General features: G+C 47.1%; 1 protein-coding gene across 1 annotated transcript in view; it reads right to left on the reverse strand.

Annotated features, from left to right (window-relative positions):
• TPCN1 (two pore segment channel 1) overlaps positions 1-12,384 on the reverse strand; it is a 47,616-nt gene extending 35,232 nt beyond the window's left edge. The window contains exon 1 of the mRNA XM_009483321.2: positions 11,898-12,384. Coding sequence (XP_009481596.1) covers positions 11,898-12,009 — 112 coding nt within the window. The 5' untranslated portion in view covers positions 12,010-12,384. The remainder of the gene's footprint in view (positions 1-11,897) is intronic.
• Positions 12,385-17,263: the final 4,879 nt, after the last annotated feature.

The raw sequence follows: 17,263 nt of genomic DNA on the forward strand, positions 1-17,263 counted from the left end.
CTAATATGCTATATAATCTTGTCAGTCCGGTCATATCACAGCAACAAAGGCTTTACAGACACAGAGATAAAATTATTCTGTAACTGGAATTAAACATCCGAGCCATTGAGGGGCTCTATGAAACAACTAATTTTGAATGGAAAACACAACTGGAAATAATATAGTTCTTGCTCAACCCAGCAATAACAACAAAAAAAAACCTGAGACAAGCTCTGCCTAAGGCTACGGCTCATGAGAGAGGCCAGACATGACATACACATACACACAGACATTTATAATTCATAATTTTTGAGGAAGTAACAGAAAGGGAAAGAGACAGTATCAGAATCCCTCAGATACAGCATTTCTTTAACGCATCCTGTTACGTGAGGGAATTTCCTCTTTTTGTTCCAAAGATGGAAACCAATGCCTCATGATTTTAACATGTTAAAGATCTGCTTTACCATCAGTAACACCACCTCAGCATTTTAAGAGCATGTTCCTCGTTTCAATTCTCCAAAGCAGAGCCTTTGGATTTTCCTGATGCAGTTTGGAAAGACGTTTGATTAAGCTGCAATCTGGCCTTTTTAACACAAGCAGTGTGCTGCCAGGTCCGACTGCCAGTTCCAGCCACCAGCAGCTCCCCGGGAAAGTTGCAATGTTAGCAGTAGGAAGCAGAGAGGAAGCACTTTCCTTATGTGAGAAACCACTATTAGTTTGGACAACAAACCTCCTGCATGGCCACCCAGCACTGGAGCAGGACTAGAACAGAGTAGGCATGTGCCATACATGTGCCAGATAAGGTATGTGCCATACTGACCTTTCAGCCCTGAAGAGAGGAGGACAGCAAGAAATTGAGGTAAATTAAGTTAAATAACAATATCATGGCAAAACTCTAATGTCTTACCACGACAGGCTGAGGCCAATGAAAGTTATTTATTGTGGTACAGTAGTAAGAAGTAGGTAATTGCATTTTGTGGTGTTAGAACAATTCTCCACCACATTGGTTCTTTTGAAACACAACACTGCCCCATCTCCTCTGTCTCGTCATTGTGTCTCAGACAGGAAAGAGAAGCAGCCAACTTCAGAGGAAGATGCATGTAGAAGAATAGGGAAAACCCCAGCCTCCAGTGCCACATAACGGTTCTCCATTAAGAAAAAAAAGACTTCTGCACATTTGGTAGTAACCGCTACTGGCAGGAACTGAAGAGGTTACATGTAATGGCTGGAGAGGAAGGAAGGAGTTAAACCATTAGTTTGACATCTGCAAACCAGCTGCCAGTGGGCTTTCCTTCAACTCATCCTTCCTTCAAGTCCTACAGTCCTCATACAGAAGCGTATCTTCAGAAAATGGATGATTTTGACCTCAAAAGTCTTCCAGCACTGCAGAACCCTCTCCAACTCTGACGAAGTGGTTCCAAACATTAACCATACTGTCAAATACGTGCCTTATTCCTTGTCTGAATTTCCTCAGCTTCAACCAACAGACACAATTCCACTGTTACCCATTTACTGAAGCTACCTTTAAGTCCCTTGGATCTTGGATGAGCTGGAGCAAGGGCACTAGAAACATGCCAAGCATGAACACATTGATTACTCAAGCCAGCACAGATGCCAACATCACCTACCTACCTACCCTAATCATTATTCTTATTGGAAGGACCAAGGAATACACTCACTGACTCACTGGACAAGTGTCCCGCATGCTCACTTTCAGCTCAGTTGCTCATTAAATCAGACTGAGCTCAGCCTCTCTGCTCGCCAAGGCAGCCCTCTCCACCCTTGCAGATGCACAACCCTACAGCTGATCATAGCAATACGCATGTGGTTTGCCTGCATCCATCTTGCTGAGTAGTTCTAATCACTAAGCTCCCCTCCTCACTCATACTATGCCCTCAACCTATGGCATCTCCTAACTTGATCAGAAATTGCTTCTTTTTTTTTTTTCCTTCCAGATCAGAAAGAAATGTTGCAGTTGGCACAGGGACAAAATCTAACCCCTGTGACAGTCTCTGCTAATAACGTACCTATTCACTAACCAGTCCCAATAACCAGTTGGATTGAGACCTGTCCGTCAGCCAGCTTGCAGAGCCATTAGCTACACAGTGTTGATTCGTACTATTCACTTCCTCAATCAAAATGCCGCATGGGTGCCAAAACAAGTATCTTCTCAAAACACTGTCAGTCTATCTTGTAACCTCACAAAATAAGTCAATGCATGACTTAAGGTTCATATGACACTCACTTTTTCATAAACCCACGCTGACTGACGTGAAAAACTGTCCTTTAAATCCAGATTTTAGAAGAGCTATTGCTGGTTTCCCATTATTTTGCCTGGAAACCTCATTTGGCTGGCTGGTCTGCAATCTCCCACCTGGTGCAAAATGCCTTTTGGGGCTGGCAGAAAGTCACTATCACAGCCATATTCAGACTGCCTCACCTGCAGCCTTAAGGAAGAATAAAAAGTCATCTGCCTACCTTTAGAATCAGCTGTTTAATCTCTACTTTATTTACTGCAGGAATGGAAGAATAGATCATACGATGACCAGGTCATCTGGCTTTTTAACAAATGCAGAATACATACAGTATTTCCTGAGCTTCCCCATAGCATTATTGACCAGTGTTCAACCTTGAATTCCTAACAGACCAGTATCACTTAACATGTCTTTTTATTTCTCAAGTCCTTCAGAGCACCTTTAACTCTGCTGACCACATTTCTGTTTGTGATTTTCCTCCACTCCCAGTTTCTATTTCTTCGTTTGCTACATAGCGGTACAGCGGCTTTCATGTTAGCCAGCACAGGCATGTCTGTACTGTGACATTTTGCTGCCTCTCCAACAGCTTTAAAGCTTTCATTAGCATTTTTGTTTTGTATGCATTTGTGCTCTCTCAAAGTATATGAATAATTTTCAATGTTTTGAAGTCTTTCCCCTTTGCAGCCGCTACAGATAAATTCCTGCCACCAGCCTCGTATTTGAAAGGAAGAGGCTTTGCCTTGGTCACTTTCCCCCCCCCCAGCCCCAATGCCAAAATTCTCTGTAGGAAGTTGCTTGCAAGCATTTACTTAATACAGGCAGGACCAAAGCGGTCACTTGTTTGCACCTGCCAGCAGTTCAGAAAAAGCAGAGCATTTAATACTACTTGGCAGGTAACAAGGCAGAACCACAGAGCAAACCAGTCTCAGCAAGTGTTCCTCTCTTCAACCACATTTCCAGTACTTCTGGTGTGCTCAGCACCCTGGAGAAACAATGTTCCCCTCTGCACCATGAAAAACAAGCAAATGGGCAACAAACAACAGCATTTTCCTATTTCTGCAGTGACTCACCACTACCTAACTAAATAACCAGCTGGACATCACTGTTTTGTGTTGTAGGAACACTGCATTTACAAGATGGATTACACTACAGCTCTTGTGCCTCTCACCAGGCACAGATCCCCTCCAGTCAGGGTGACCTTGCCACAGAAAAAAGGGGACAGACTGTGGAAATATTGTATTAGTCAAAACTTCTGCCCTTACACTCTTCCTCTGGAGCCCCACGCCTACAGCCAGCAGCCGCAAAAGCACTAGCTGTAGAGGTTGGCATCCCTTCCTTCCTCCTCCCACATCTGATTATCCTGTAAATGACATAGCCAACTCACCAGTACAATTTGACCCTGGGGAGTTTTCAGTGCTCCCACTTGCAGGATTGATCACTTAGTCTTAATTCTACAGGCATTTCTTCATTTAGTTAACGAAGAACAGGAACATATTTGTGCATGGTAGTGAAATCCTTTAGCAGGCTACATTACTTTTGTACAATAAACTTTCCCAAATCCATTGAGGATAGTGAAAGTGTTCTCAGAAAAATAGCTATAGTTAGAATAAAATACAGATGATCAGAAATTCCCAGATGATAACATAAACATATACGCATGTACTAGGCAGTCACGTAGGAAACGTAAGAGAGTAGCTAAGGTGTCCAGCCCCACAGAATCAGGGGGTTTAACACGGCTGTGCAGAGATACATCCTACATTTTATTCACCCATATAAGCAGGAAAAGAAAAGCCTTTTGTTCCCAACAGACAACACCAGATCATGATTATAAAAGCAGCACTGGATACAAGCTTCAAACCCCGACACTATGATTCAAATCACAGCAGTCTCCTCTTGTCACCCTCGGGATCTTTCATCAACCGTACAGTGCTGCGGTGGATCAATGCGAACACACCTTTTCTGCCTCCCTCTCTCCCAGATGAAAAGACCAGCAGTTCATGTGCACGAGCTTCCTGCTGAACTGCTCACTAGAAGCAGATGGATGAAATCCTAAAGCTGCTCCTACAGCTCTCCATAAAGAAAGCAGTCATGTAAAAATCAGGCATCTTCTCAACATGCAAAAAGCAATTATGCTAAAGACACGGGGAGAGCCCTGCAAGGTCCAGATCAAAAGCCAGAGACATTGGAGGCAAGAGAAAGACCTATCAAATTCACCGCACTTTTCCCAGCTTAAGGATCAGAAATGGAGCGTTCTGGCTCATAAATTCTACTTCCAGCAAATTCAAGCTTAAATCCCCTGAAGGCAATAAGGAAAAGGCAATCAACAACAACTCTAACCACTTCACAGATGCTCCTGTTTAGTTTATACAGCACTTCTTACAGCATTCAAATGGGTAAAATGGGATTTCAACGCAGGGGGGCTGACGGCAGCAGGCAGGATTCCTCGGTGAAGATACCAAGGGCAAAGGAAGTTCTGAGAAGCATCATATTGGTTATGATGAGTGAACTCAGCGTGCTCAGCCTTTGCTCATTTTAATCTGCCAGTAAGCAAGCTTGGCTAAAGTGAACATCCTGCATCTACAGTGCCTTAAAAATCCACAGGAATCACAAAAATGAGGGGAAAAGCGAACAAACTGATGCGTTCCCTGGGAAGCCATGAAAAAACTAATCACTATTTGTTTCCAACTGTTGTTCCGCTTCCTGAGCCAAATGTTCCCAAGTCAGCTGCGGTGGCTGAGGAGTGACCGGTTAGAGCTGGAAAGTTGTCGATTTAAAATTGCAGCTTGAACACTTTCAAACTCCTTAACATCTTTTATAGTTCCAGGACCACCTGTTCGAAAAGCAGAGCCCTCCAATGCCACAGCACATGCCCTTAGCCCCACATCTTCCAACTACAGCAATCAGCTTGGGGAGAAAACATTTAGCCTAGCTTGTTCTTCTGCTCTCACACCAAAAAGATGAGAGCTGTGTACTAGAGAAGAGACACACGAAGGGAGCGGGCTGCGTCCCTCAAAGCATCAAGGTCATTACTCCCGTCTTCACGAAAGGAGCGAGAAGAAGCTGCCAGACTCCTCAGCCCCCTCTGCAGCATCCTCCCTAATTTACAGTGAGCATGCATGAAAGATGATACCCATCGCTAGTGCTCCGGGAGATGACAAAGGAGAAAGAACCATTTGACTCCAGGATAATGGAACACTAACCCAAGTCTTCCTTACCTTGTATACGCTTTTACTCCCTCAGATTTGAACAGCATGGGGCATTCAAGATGAAATCACTAGGATTTTTTTTTTGCTGCGTGAAAGAGTCAACAGTGTAGAGATTCTGTTTGACAAAGCATCCTACTGTGAAACACACAATGTGTGCATTGTGCAAACCGATCTCCTGCAGGGCTAAGAAAACAAGGCAGGCTCGAAAAAAATACACAAGATAACTGCAGCCCGCAATACCTCCTAGTACTTTACTCTGCTCATGGTTTTTCTTCTATAGGTACCACATTTACAGAGTCACGTTGAGAATGTCTCGATACAAATGCTTTTGTGAGTCCTGGACAACACAGCACGGTTTCTCTTGAATCAAAGGTACCAGCTCTACCCTCTCATTACAGCAAGTATTTAAGCACAGCAAAGGCAGTCGGTCCTGCCTTAAAACTTGAATTCTCAGGATAAATGAGATTCCAGGGGATGATGCATTTGGAACTTAAGAGCAGAAACACATTTTCCACTATTTCTAACATCATATCAAAAGATACCAAACATCTCCTAAAAAGCAGCATTTACCTCCTTCTCCGAGTTTACAGAGCTCATCACCCAGGGAAACGAATTGTACTGAAGGAGAAAACAATAATCTCCTTATGTTTTGGGTGTTCATTTCCCTTTCCAAGATTTTCACCCCTCACTCATCTCAGAGGCAGTTTTGCTTCGCTTTGCTTGCTTAAAACATTCATTATAAGTCATCTAGGCCAGGAAAGGATTAGAGAAGCACTGGCAGAAGTTGCAAAATGCAAGGCTGTTAGGTTGGAGAAATTAGACTTTCAGAGGCATAAACAACAATCCAGCACCGAACTACCACTTGTGCTTCAGAAAAAATTCCCCTCTATATAAATTTTAAGCAGGTACATAGTAAGAAAACCACATCATGCACAGCAATGCAAAACAGCACCTCTTCATAACAAAGTAATGAAGCCTACCTGTCCATTCCCACCAAAGGTGTAATCTGCACTATACAGATGAGAGGTGTTAACCACAGTGACGTTAACTGACTTACCCCAGATACAAGGAGGAGCAGCTTCAACAGCAGAACTAGATTGCTTCCGAAAATGAGATCCCAGTCCTGTGCTCTGGCCATGCTTCACCTCTAAACGCAGCATCGGAAGCACTGCTACTGGAACTAATTGAAGGCAAATCAGTAGAACGAGGAGCCATGACGCGAGAAAATATCTTGCGTAGCATCCAAGAAAGCCACCAGATAATCCAAAAGGCTGTTTAAGAGCCTTGCTGTCAGAGATCTCGGGATCTGCCAGGTCCATCACAAGCATTTGCTTGTTCCCTCATCCCCTATTTCTTCACACCAATTAGCTACAGCATTTCATAACTAGTGCCCAAGTCCAAATAACCATCTTCGAAATCCTTACTTTCACACAAGGATCAAAAACTACAGATTCTGAAGGATTTATTAAATCTACTAGATGGCTGACATTTAAAACGCCTATTTTCCTTCAAAGGTAGCAAAGACAGAATGTTTTCACAGCAATTAAAGTGGTTCCTCAAGAAGCACAGCTACTAAGAGATTGTGTGGTTACAGCATTTCCCCAAAGGTCAGGTATTTATTCTCTGTTCGTTCCTTAGCCCATCAGAAAACATACACTTGTTTTACACCTGGAAATCTCTTTCATCCATGGATGGCACTAAAGGAAGCAGTGGTAGGAAGAAGGCAACAGGGATGTTTGAAGAGCAGGGACTCATTGACCAGATGAGTTAAAGCTGTGGACTACACAGACTTACTTTCTCTCACTGCTGATACAAACATGTTCTGGAACCAGATCCAACACAGAAGAGAGTTATATTACTTCAGGTTGTATTGATTACTGAACACATCAAAATCCAGGTGGCTCATATGTCTCAAACGAACAACATTAACTGCCCCCAATCCTGGGTCACCCCACAAGCATGACTACCTGTGGATTAGTAAATTAATGTTTTAAAAAAAAAGACAAGTTTGTTGTTTACGACATCCATTAATGCCATAATTAGGCTCTGTGTCCAGGAACATCACAGAGTTTCTATCAGCCTGTTACAAAAGAACAGCTTTGCCGAAAGCCTCTTATGCATTTTATCAAGGAACTGGGCCGATGGGGAGAAGCAAGGCAGGGGAAGAGGCCCTCCTCCTTTCCAGCAGCTCCAGGAAGCACAGCACACACCACACTCCATTTTAGATGCACAACCAAGTCTCAGAGGCAGTCACTGCTTGCCTTGGCCAAAGTCACATTCCTCACCAAGTGCACCTTGGGCAGCCCCTCCAACTTCACCAACAGTGAAATGGCATTTTCTTTACACACTTTGGGCCACCTTCTCCTTCACAGCAGTGCACAGGCACGCAGGCACATTCGTCAACAACCCTCTTTCCACCCAAAAGGCCAGGCTGGCTCCAGTTTTCCTGACAATTTACTCTTCAGGCAGCAGAAACCAAGATTGCAAAAGCTCAGCTGAAACCTCAACATTCAAAGTTGTAACTTCCCATTTTCCAACAATCCTTCTAGAAAACATCGCACTTCGCTGTTGCAGTTGCTCCCCCCACCTCCCTACACATACACAATAATTCATTTTTACCTCAATAGCAGATGCAGTTGCTTTCTTATAAAAACCCAGAGTTTAAAGATGACTTCTTCCACTTGCCATAATCCATTGTGCGGGAGAAACAGACATACAATATCATATTGTTCCCTGTACAACACTTTGAGCTGTACTTTCTGCTCTGAACACACTGAAACTCCACTTGAGGCTACAGCAATTTCCATGCAGGAGGCAAAGGAGAATCTTGTATCTGATCTAATACAGGATAAATCAATGTGCACTCATTTATTGCTTATAGTTCCCATCAGCTCAAGGAGAGACACTGTCCTAGAGTTTCAAGGCTATCCACGCTGCCTTTGTGTATGGAAAACATACCTCGCACTTTGAGATATTTTAAGAACCCCGTTCGAACGCTTCCCAGGAGTTCAGGTGAGGGACTGGAAATCACTAAACCCCAGCTACTTCTCACCATTTTCAGTACGCAATTTTGGGAAAGGTCACGCAAGGATTGCATCCCCATTTTTGCCTTCTACAGAAATTCAGTTAATATTAGTCATTCACCTCAGATAGGTGCTGGGAAGCTTAATTAGATTGTGTACAGCACTCAGATTCTCAGATAAGGTGTACTAGGGAATGACAGCATCATATTAATTAGCGTGGATTCAAGTGATGAAAGTGCTTCTCTCTCTCTCCTTCAGCTGTTGGAGCTTGAAAGAAAAACTACCCAGCACCACAGTCCTACATGTTGTAGTCAGAAAACCACTGGCACCACAGGGACCACACTTTTCTGGATGTGGTCTGAATTCCTGTCAACTTTGCAGGATTCTGACCTTTCACTGTGGCTGTAAATGGGAGCTCCCTGGAAGACGTGTATCCCAGCACAAGCCAAGGAAGGCAGAGTTTTAATATTCCTCCCCATGCAAGTATTTTCTCCCATTAAGTGCTTAAGAGCTGTATGATTAGGGAGATTAATTTTTGCAGCTGGACATTTTCTTTAAGAATGTAATTTTCCACACCGTTTTCTCATTTAGCTTTCTTTTATTCTAACCCCAAGACATTCACTTACCCAGAAGAGGACTCTTCTGCGGTTCGGAAAGGAACACACTCTTGCACTTTAGTCCTTTCTTTTTAATTCTGCAACAAGCTTGCTTTCAGAAAACCCCGTTACTACTTATTTCAACCCGGTAACTTGTCTGCATTTCCAGACAATCAACACCAAAAGTCCAAAACTACAAATTCAATTATCCAAGGACCTGATTGGAACAAAGCTACATCATGGATCAAGTTGTTTTTTTTTTTTAAAAAAAAAGCACAAGAAGTTCCTTAAAAAACATGAGAGTTGATATACTGAAATCACACAGATATATAGCACTTAGCAAGATGGTCGTGACAGGCTGGAATATGATTAAAATTTAGAGATGTTCATTGACACAGCAACACAAAACAAGACTGCAACTTAATTATTATCAACCTCAAATGTGTGATTTAACATAAGGGTGGTTACACCCACTTTGTCTTGCCCTCGGTGTCACCTGGGAAGAGGATGATGGGTCCTTCACTGCAAACAGCTCCAGGTGGTATCTGGGGACACACTTAAATAAAAGCTCTATGTTTAACCTGCCACCAAATCCCTAGGAGTCGATGGTCAGGCACAGTAACAAGTGAGCTATTCCTCCAAGTTCTGACTGAATATTTTATTAAGAGAGTTTAGGCATAAGGAAGACAAAACCAGAAGGAAACAGCCTCCTGACTTTTCCTGTCCCCATGCTGTCCCCTCATTATCACCCTGGCAGGCTCTTCCTCTACTGAAAAGGACTTCTCACATACTTTTTTTTCCCTGAAAAAGACAAGCCTCAATGAAAACGTGAAATTACACAGTTCTGTTAATGTCATTTCAGTCCTCAGCAGAGGAGTGGAGGCAGAACAGGGGGAAACATTTGAATTCCTCACAGACTCCATGAGACACAACTTTTCTGCATTTCACAGTAGATTTTCTTCGCAGGCAAAGAGGAAAGCTGGACTACATGTTCTGTTTTTTAAACAAGCTTACTTTTGCAAGTGATGGCGTTTGTCTGCTCACTCACTAATTTAAGCTTCCCGCTTCTCAGAGATAAATGTGCCTTTCAAGTTGTTTATGCCAGCCTTCCTCTTCTAATCTTTCATCCCACTCTCACAGCACCCACTGACTTCAGAAGGCTCCGTATCATTCAGTATCACTTGCATAGAATAAGCTTTATATTTTTTTCAGCCAATTCAATTTTAACAGTGATTAAAACATATAGCAAAATAACAGTTCTTCAATACCAAGAGACACTTCATTCGAAGAACTCCAGGAAATGAATTCTCAAAAAGCACAAAGTGATCTTTTAAGAAGCACAAAATTGGTCCCTAAACAATTTCCCTGTATTTTAAGGGAAGCAGATTGTGGAATATTTTGATTTATTAATATGTTCATTCTCGCACTTGCACTTTAACACAGTTGTATTGGCTTTAACCAAATGATAAACCTCACACAACTTCTTTAAAGGGATGGGAGGTGGGTGGAAGAAAAAGATGAGAGAATAGTGATTAAAATTAGTCACAAGAAAGCCTATAAATACACCAGTGGACAGAGGAAGCAATCTCTCCTCTATTTAACTTAAAAATAGAAAGCTAAACTTTAAAAAACAAACATGCAACAGAGCAGATGTGATGGAGCAACAATGCAGCAGAGCTTGGAGAAAGTCAACTGGGCATTGTAGCCAGGGATGTGTATTGCAGGGGGGTGAGAGGAGGAGGAGGAGCGAGGAGGAATCTGGATTGTCCGAAACTAGCTACTGCCTCAGGAAGTCACAGAAGGAGAAAATTAAGGGAACCCATAGGACTGCAAGAGAGAAATCAAATCACAGAGTCACAGAGGCAGTATGGAATAGAGGTATAATGTAGAAAAAAGGGATGCCAGGCCAGGAAACCATTTATTTGTTACAGATGTTAAGCTGGTGGCAGCAAGGGCTTGAATAGGATCACAAGACCTGTGCATATACCTGCAATGCCAATTGGAAGTCAATGGCATGTGTTGAACAAAACTGCTCAAATACATTCAGTGAGATATAAAACAGAAACTCACTGAACATGCTTGAACTGAACACATCTGCTGTTCCCATCTCACCTGGTGCGGGGTGATGGCTTTAACAAAGATATACTGAGGAAGAAGCAATGCTTCTATGAGATGGTGGCTTTTGTTTTCCACCTCCCAACACTCACAGGCTGGCTCTGCCCCACTAAATACCTGGGGCTAACAGGAGTATGAATATATTGTCTAAAAGTACTCCAGGTTCTTTGATAAGAATACAATAAAGATGTTAAAGGGACTTATCAACACGTATCACTTTCCTTATTGCAAAAATGAGAATGTAAACTAGAAATAGGCAAAACAACAGTGCAAAGGGCAGATCCTTTATAGCGCAAGGAAAATACTACATGACGTAATTGCAGCTGCTGTACCTAACAGCTCGGGACAGCGGTACGGCGTGGCGGGTCAGTGCCAAGAAAAGGAGACGCTCTGGGCCAATGTGCAGGAAAGGAGAATTGAGCTTAAGGACAATGAGGTCACAGGTCACATGGAAACCACAAAACATGTGCGTTAGAAGTGGCATCGGTAGGACCCGTCCATCCAGTGTCCTCCACCCTCTTGGTGTAACACGGGTGCTGTGAGTAAACAAGCAACACAATAAGCACCTTCCTGATCTGATTTTCTCAGGCAGCTGCTGGGATGCTGAATGACAGCTCTGAGAGTTTCAGGTCTCGGCAAGCACAAGAAAGACCAGCCACCACAAAGAGAAAAAACAAGCGAGGCCATCACAGCAGGCAGGAAACAACGACAAAGCGATCTTACTTTCATTAGGCAGCTCCTCCCGATCCAGGTCATCTAGAGGGGCCGAGGCGCTGCTTCCACTGTCATCCAGGGTGAGGATGAGGGGAACGTCATCATCCATGCTCACAGCCATCCTGTCCCTTCAGAGGCTCCTACTCCAAGAACTTTAAACACCTTTTTTTAGTTCCACTTGTAAAATGCTTATGTCAAAAACTCTCCCCAGAAAGTCTTCTATCAGGGGTGTCTTCTAGACATAAGAATATAAAGGTATGTGTACCCATCTCTAGAAGCCACAGCTCAGAAAAGGATCTAGTTATTTGCTTTTGAAAAGCAGCGCAGGATGCTAGACTCAATGGCAGTATTTATGCAAAAGCTAAATTCAAAAAGTCAGGTCTGGGCTGCCTATTCCAGTCAGTGCACGGCTCACAGTACAGCACCGAGGCAAAAGAAAGTGCTTCTTGACAAACTCCTGACCACTCAGCACAACAAGAAGCAGGCGGGTGTGACGCATCCGGAGCCAGCATGATGCTAAGTGTCACCGTCACACATAGCTCTTTCCCCAGTCATGCCAAAACGCCTCGATTTCAGGTGGGAAGGGGAAAGTGGGAGCAAAAGAGTTTGAGTCTGCACACATGAAGTTCCCGTAGGCTTTTTACTGGGTGATGTCACTGTCACAAAGTCATGGATTTCTTTAAAAGGTGGAGGAAAAGAAAAACCAAGCAGGCCCTGGACAGTGTCACAGGGACGCTCCACAACCGGCACTGCCACGCAGCTGTTACTCTCCCCGTCTCCTTCCTTGCAGGCCGTGGCGAGGGCAGGAAGAAGTCACGGCGGAGGCCGCATCTCCCACAGCAACAGGCCGACCGCGCCGCTGCCGGGCACGGGCCCCGGGCCGAGGCGCCCGCAGGGCTGCACCGAGGGCCGGGACGTGAGCCTCTGCGGCTGGGCAGCAGGCAGAGCGGCCGAGACCGGGCTCCTCCCGCGGCCTAGGAGAGAGGGACACCGAGACGGGGCTGTCACCGCGCTGTGGAGGCCCCGGCCCGGCGCCCTCCCCAGGCTCCCCCCCAGCCCCGCCGCCCCCGGCCCGCGCAAACCGGCCCCGCCGCGCCCCCCGCCCCCAGCTTCTGCGGAGCCCTCGGGCAGCCCGCAGGCGCGCCTGCCCCCCGCCAGCCCCTCGTGCCTGCGGCCCCCAGGGACCCCCCGCCGCCGGCACCCGGACACGGCCCGGCCCCGCCGAACCGGCGCCCGCGGCCGCTGCGACACCGCTCCTCAGCGCCCGGCGCGCGCGGCCCCGCCCCCTCGCCTCTCATTGGCCGCGGCGGCGTGGGCCTCTCCCGCAGAGGCTGAGCCTCCCTCCCTCCCGCCAATCCCCGCTCCGCCCCGCCCACCACCGGCCCTCGGGCCCTGCGAGAGGATCCGGATTTTTCCCGCCTCCTCCTCCCTCCCGCGCTAGGTCTCGCCATTGGGTAGCGGTGCTGCCTCTCCGGCCACTGGGGGATGCCGATTGGCCCGAGGTGGCGGTGGGCTAATAACATCACGCATTCAGCACGGGAAGGAAGGGGCGGGCTCTCGGCGAGCGGAGTGCGAGCTGCCATTGGCTGTGCTGAGGCCCCGCCCCCGGGGTCAGAGGTGAGCGGAGCGGTCACCTAGCAACGGCGGGACGCAGGCGGAGGGCAGGAGCGCCGGGCCCGCCGAGGCGAGCCCACGGCCCCGGCCCGAGGAGGAGACGTTTTTGTTCCCAGGCCCCGGTCCGGGGACGTCGGTGGCTGCAGGGAAGAGACAGGCCCTGAGGAAGGGAGGGGCAGCCCAGCCCAGCCATCTCCATCTCTGATGAGGCGAAGATTCTCGAGCTGGAAGCAAGTGGCCCGGTGTGTAATGAATAAATCCGTTCCGCTGGTCCAGGCTGAACATTTCTCTTGAAGGCAACCCACTGAGCCAGGTCCCCAGGACAGTCTCTCTGAGCCTAATCCAGCCTGATACAGCTGCCAGGCTCTGCCCAGAGGCTCTGATTTTGCCACCGGCGGGACTCCCATCAGTGTTACAAATGGGTAGGTAAGGCCTCTGTCCAACTGGAGCATTCCCCTTGCTACCAGAGCAGGGGTGTCCAGTCTCAAATTACCAACATCTTTGCAAAGGAGCGTTTCTTTTGCCCACCTGATGCCTCACCATGCCCTCCCTTCTCAGTGGTATTCTTTGTGTCATCCTCCAGTGCTGGATTTACAAGGAGGACAACGTGATGAGAGATCTCAAAAACAGCTTGCAAGAGCTGGCCAAAAGACTTAAAATACCTGCATCCTGCAGACCCTAAGCGGGAAACGGTCAAGCAGGAGAAACAGGAGCTGCGGGCTTCCCCGAACGAGTGTGCTGAGCTACAGCAGGACACTCAGCACCTAAGGACACAACTCAATACACTTGTACTGGAGCACTGAGAATCAGCGCTGACTCTCAGAAAGGTACTGCAGGAGGAGATTAAACATGTCGTAGTGCCGTCAGGTCAGGCTGCTGCCTGCTTCGGGTAATTACCTGGCTCCTGTCAGCTCCTGGCAGGACGCATATGCTGTTTTTCAGGGTGTACCGGCTCCATCACAACGCTCTGCTGATTTCAGTGGAAAGCAGCCCTGTAGCAATACAATTGCAACCACCAAACAAGTAGCTTACTCACAGGACTGCCTTTTCTCTCCATCCACTGACTCAGCTCTGAAACCACCTCTGCAAAGTGCTGTGCCACTTTGGAGAGGCTGCACACTAGCCAGAATGTGGAGCGGTGAGGCTACCGCAGACTGGGTGAGCTGTGTGCTGAAAAACAAGGGAGCTGGTATGGGCTAAGCAGAGCAAACTTAATACTGCCTGCACATAAAACCATCTCCTACAGTTGTTCGTAGCACCTAGGGTTGGGCGCAGCTAATTTTGGAAGCTAAGCAGTTCCCAGATTGGCTGGTACTTTGCCGAGAGACACAAGACAAGGAGTCAGGGTTGAGTCAAAGGTAGAGAGTGTGATTTATCACAGTGCTGAGCAGATAGACAAATGAGAAATAAGAGCAGCATCAGGCAGGCATCCCAGCTGTGATTCAGGCCTCTGTATCACCAACTCTCGCCTGAGCTGAGCATCGGTAACACTGGACAGGGTGTGTGTGGAGCTAGGAAACAACTGAACATTGCCCCCATCTCATTTTATTCAGACTTGGTGTTTGCTCCACAGAAGCACCAGCCTCCTACAGGCAGGGCAGCCCACAACAGTAATGGAGCATCTTTTGCTCTCATGCTGGACTGCACAGCTCTGGTAGAACAAGAGGACGGGGCAGTAGTAAAACGTCAAAAGCAAGTGAGAATTGCAGTACAAAATCCAAGCAACCCATTCATACCCATTTATATTTTAACCAACATTGTCCTTGTGGTGTAAATATCGAGGAAGTGCCAGTTCCAACCTCCTGATGGCCTGGAAGCCTGCGGTGACAGCCTGGGCCAGTGTGGGACAGGAAAGCGTGTGGCTGATGCGATGGGCTCTGGTTTCCCCCATTGATTCCTTGGAGCCTGAAGACAGCAGTGGGGGTAAACTGGCCACAAAAGCCACTGTCAACTTGTTTTCTCTCTTCAAGAGGCTTCATCTTTCAAGTACTCCAGCACTCCAATATTGCACTGTGTCCTACTTTTGGGTTCAGCAGTTCTCTTAGATTTCGGGGCAGTTGCCCCAGTTTGCTGATGACTCGCCTCACTGGATCTGACTCATCCACCTGCTGCTAGGGAACAGGGTGCTCGCTTCCGCATCAATCCTTAACCCTCTTGTCTCCATCTAGTGTCCAAATTGCACTTCAGTTGCTCTCCCAGCCCACTTGAGAGACCTGCAGGCTTAACGGCTTGCATGTCACTGTGCCGACATCCAAATTAAGCTGAACAGGCTGATTCATGTCAGCACCCCCAACGCCTCCTCTAAGGCGGCCCTAATTGCTTTCATGTCCCTATAGTTTTTACCCAAGTGGAGAAAAGCTGCTGGACTGCCGCAATGGAAGGGGCCTGAACACTTGATGCTAATCATTAAGGATTCTCACCTTCTCAGGTTTCTAATAACGTCAGGTTATTCTTGCTTCCTATCTGCCAGGGTGGCTGGAGCAGCGAGCCCCAGAATTGCTGGCTCCCCTAGCCCTCCTCCTCTGTGTGGCTCACTAGCGCGTTGGGCAAGGAATAAACTGCTGCCGAGTGCCACCAAAACTACCTGTCCCTGGCCTTCTGCAGGCGGACACGGCCTGGCTCTTCCCACGCTCCACAGCTCACAGCGTATTAGCTGGGTTACAGCACCACTGATATAACCTGCTCCTCAGCAAAACTCTTGGCTCAGGCTCAGCCCCATCCACACCACAGATATGGCCTGTTCTGCAGCATGGTGGCAAAGCAGGCTCTGATCTGCACGTGCCTTACTCGGTCAGAGTCCCCATCAGAGGACAGAGGCTGTCTGCAACGTAGGCAAGCTGGGGGGAAGGTTCAAAGGAGCATGAAGGTATTTGGACCTGGCACCTGTTCAAAAGTCCCATTCAGACACATTTCCTTTTATTGGTCCATTTGGGAAGGCTCAGTTCAGCAGCCAGGGGCAATTCCACCCGGATTTGGGATAGGTAAAAGGATTCCTCCATAGGCATGTGCAGGGAGAACCTGCTGAAGGCCCTGAAGCCTGCAGTAACTGGTGGCTGCTGTCTTGCCAGGCTGAGCAAGAGGCACTTCATGCTGTCTGCACCAAGGAAAAGGCTTGGCCCAAAGGAGAAACACTGCGCTTGCCTACTGTTCCCGGACTGAGGACGAGCACCAAACGCGGCAGGAGAAGAATGAATGGGACGTGATGGAGACAGCGATGACCTGTGCTGCCACCTGCACCCAGAAAAGCTCCTTGTTCCAGACACTCCTTACATCAAAGATGAAGAAAAAAGGGAGAGGGCAAGAAGGCCAAGAAATAAGCACAAAATCCATGCTCTGTCCTCCATTTTCCTGCCAGCGTGGCTGCTTGCTCCCCTAGGGCTCAGATCTCCCAGATTACAAGCAATAACTGAGACAGCACTTGCACTAAGGCCTGAGCCTGCCAGGGCTGGCTGTCACAGACAGAAGACATCAGAGCAGCGGCATGACAACATGTCTCACCATTTTAGGCTGAGCTCTGTTGCCTTTCTTGCCAATGGGACTGGACCAGGAGTGTCCCTTCTGGCTGGCCTTCCTAGCTTCAGTGCCCTTCATGTGCTGGAGTGGGTCAAGGCCCAATCCTGCTGCTGCTCAAGGTGGCAATAAAATCATTTCTGTGGGCAGAATGATGCCCTTAACCTGGCTTGGTTTGTCCTTGGGTGAATTTGAGACAACGTTTCCCTTCGTGTGGGAGGGAGTTACCAGACTCCCAGCGACTCCCCTGC

This window comes from Pelecanus crispus, chromosome 11, assembly GCF_030463565.1.
Source record: "Pelecanus crispus isolate bPelCri1 chromosome 11, bPelCri1.pri, whole genome shotgun sequence".
Lineage (NCBI taxonomy): Eukaryota > Metazoa > Chordata > Aves > Pelecaniformes > Pelecanidae > Pelecanus > Pelecanus crispus.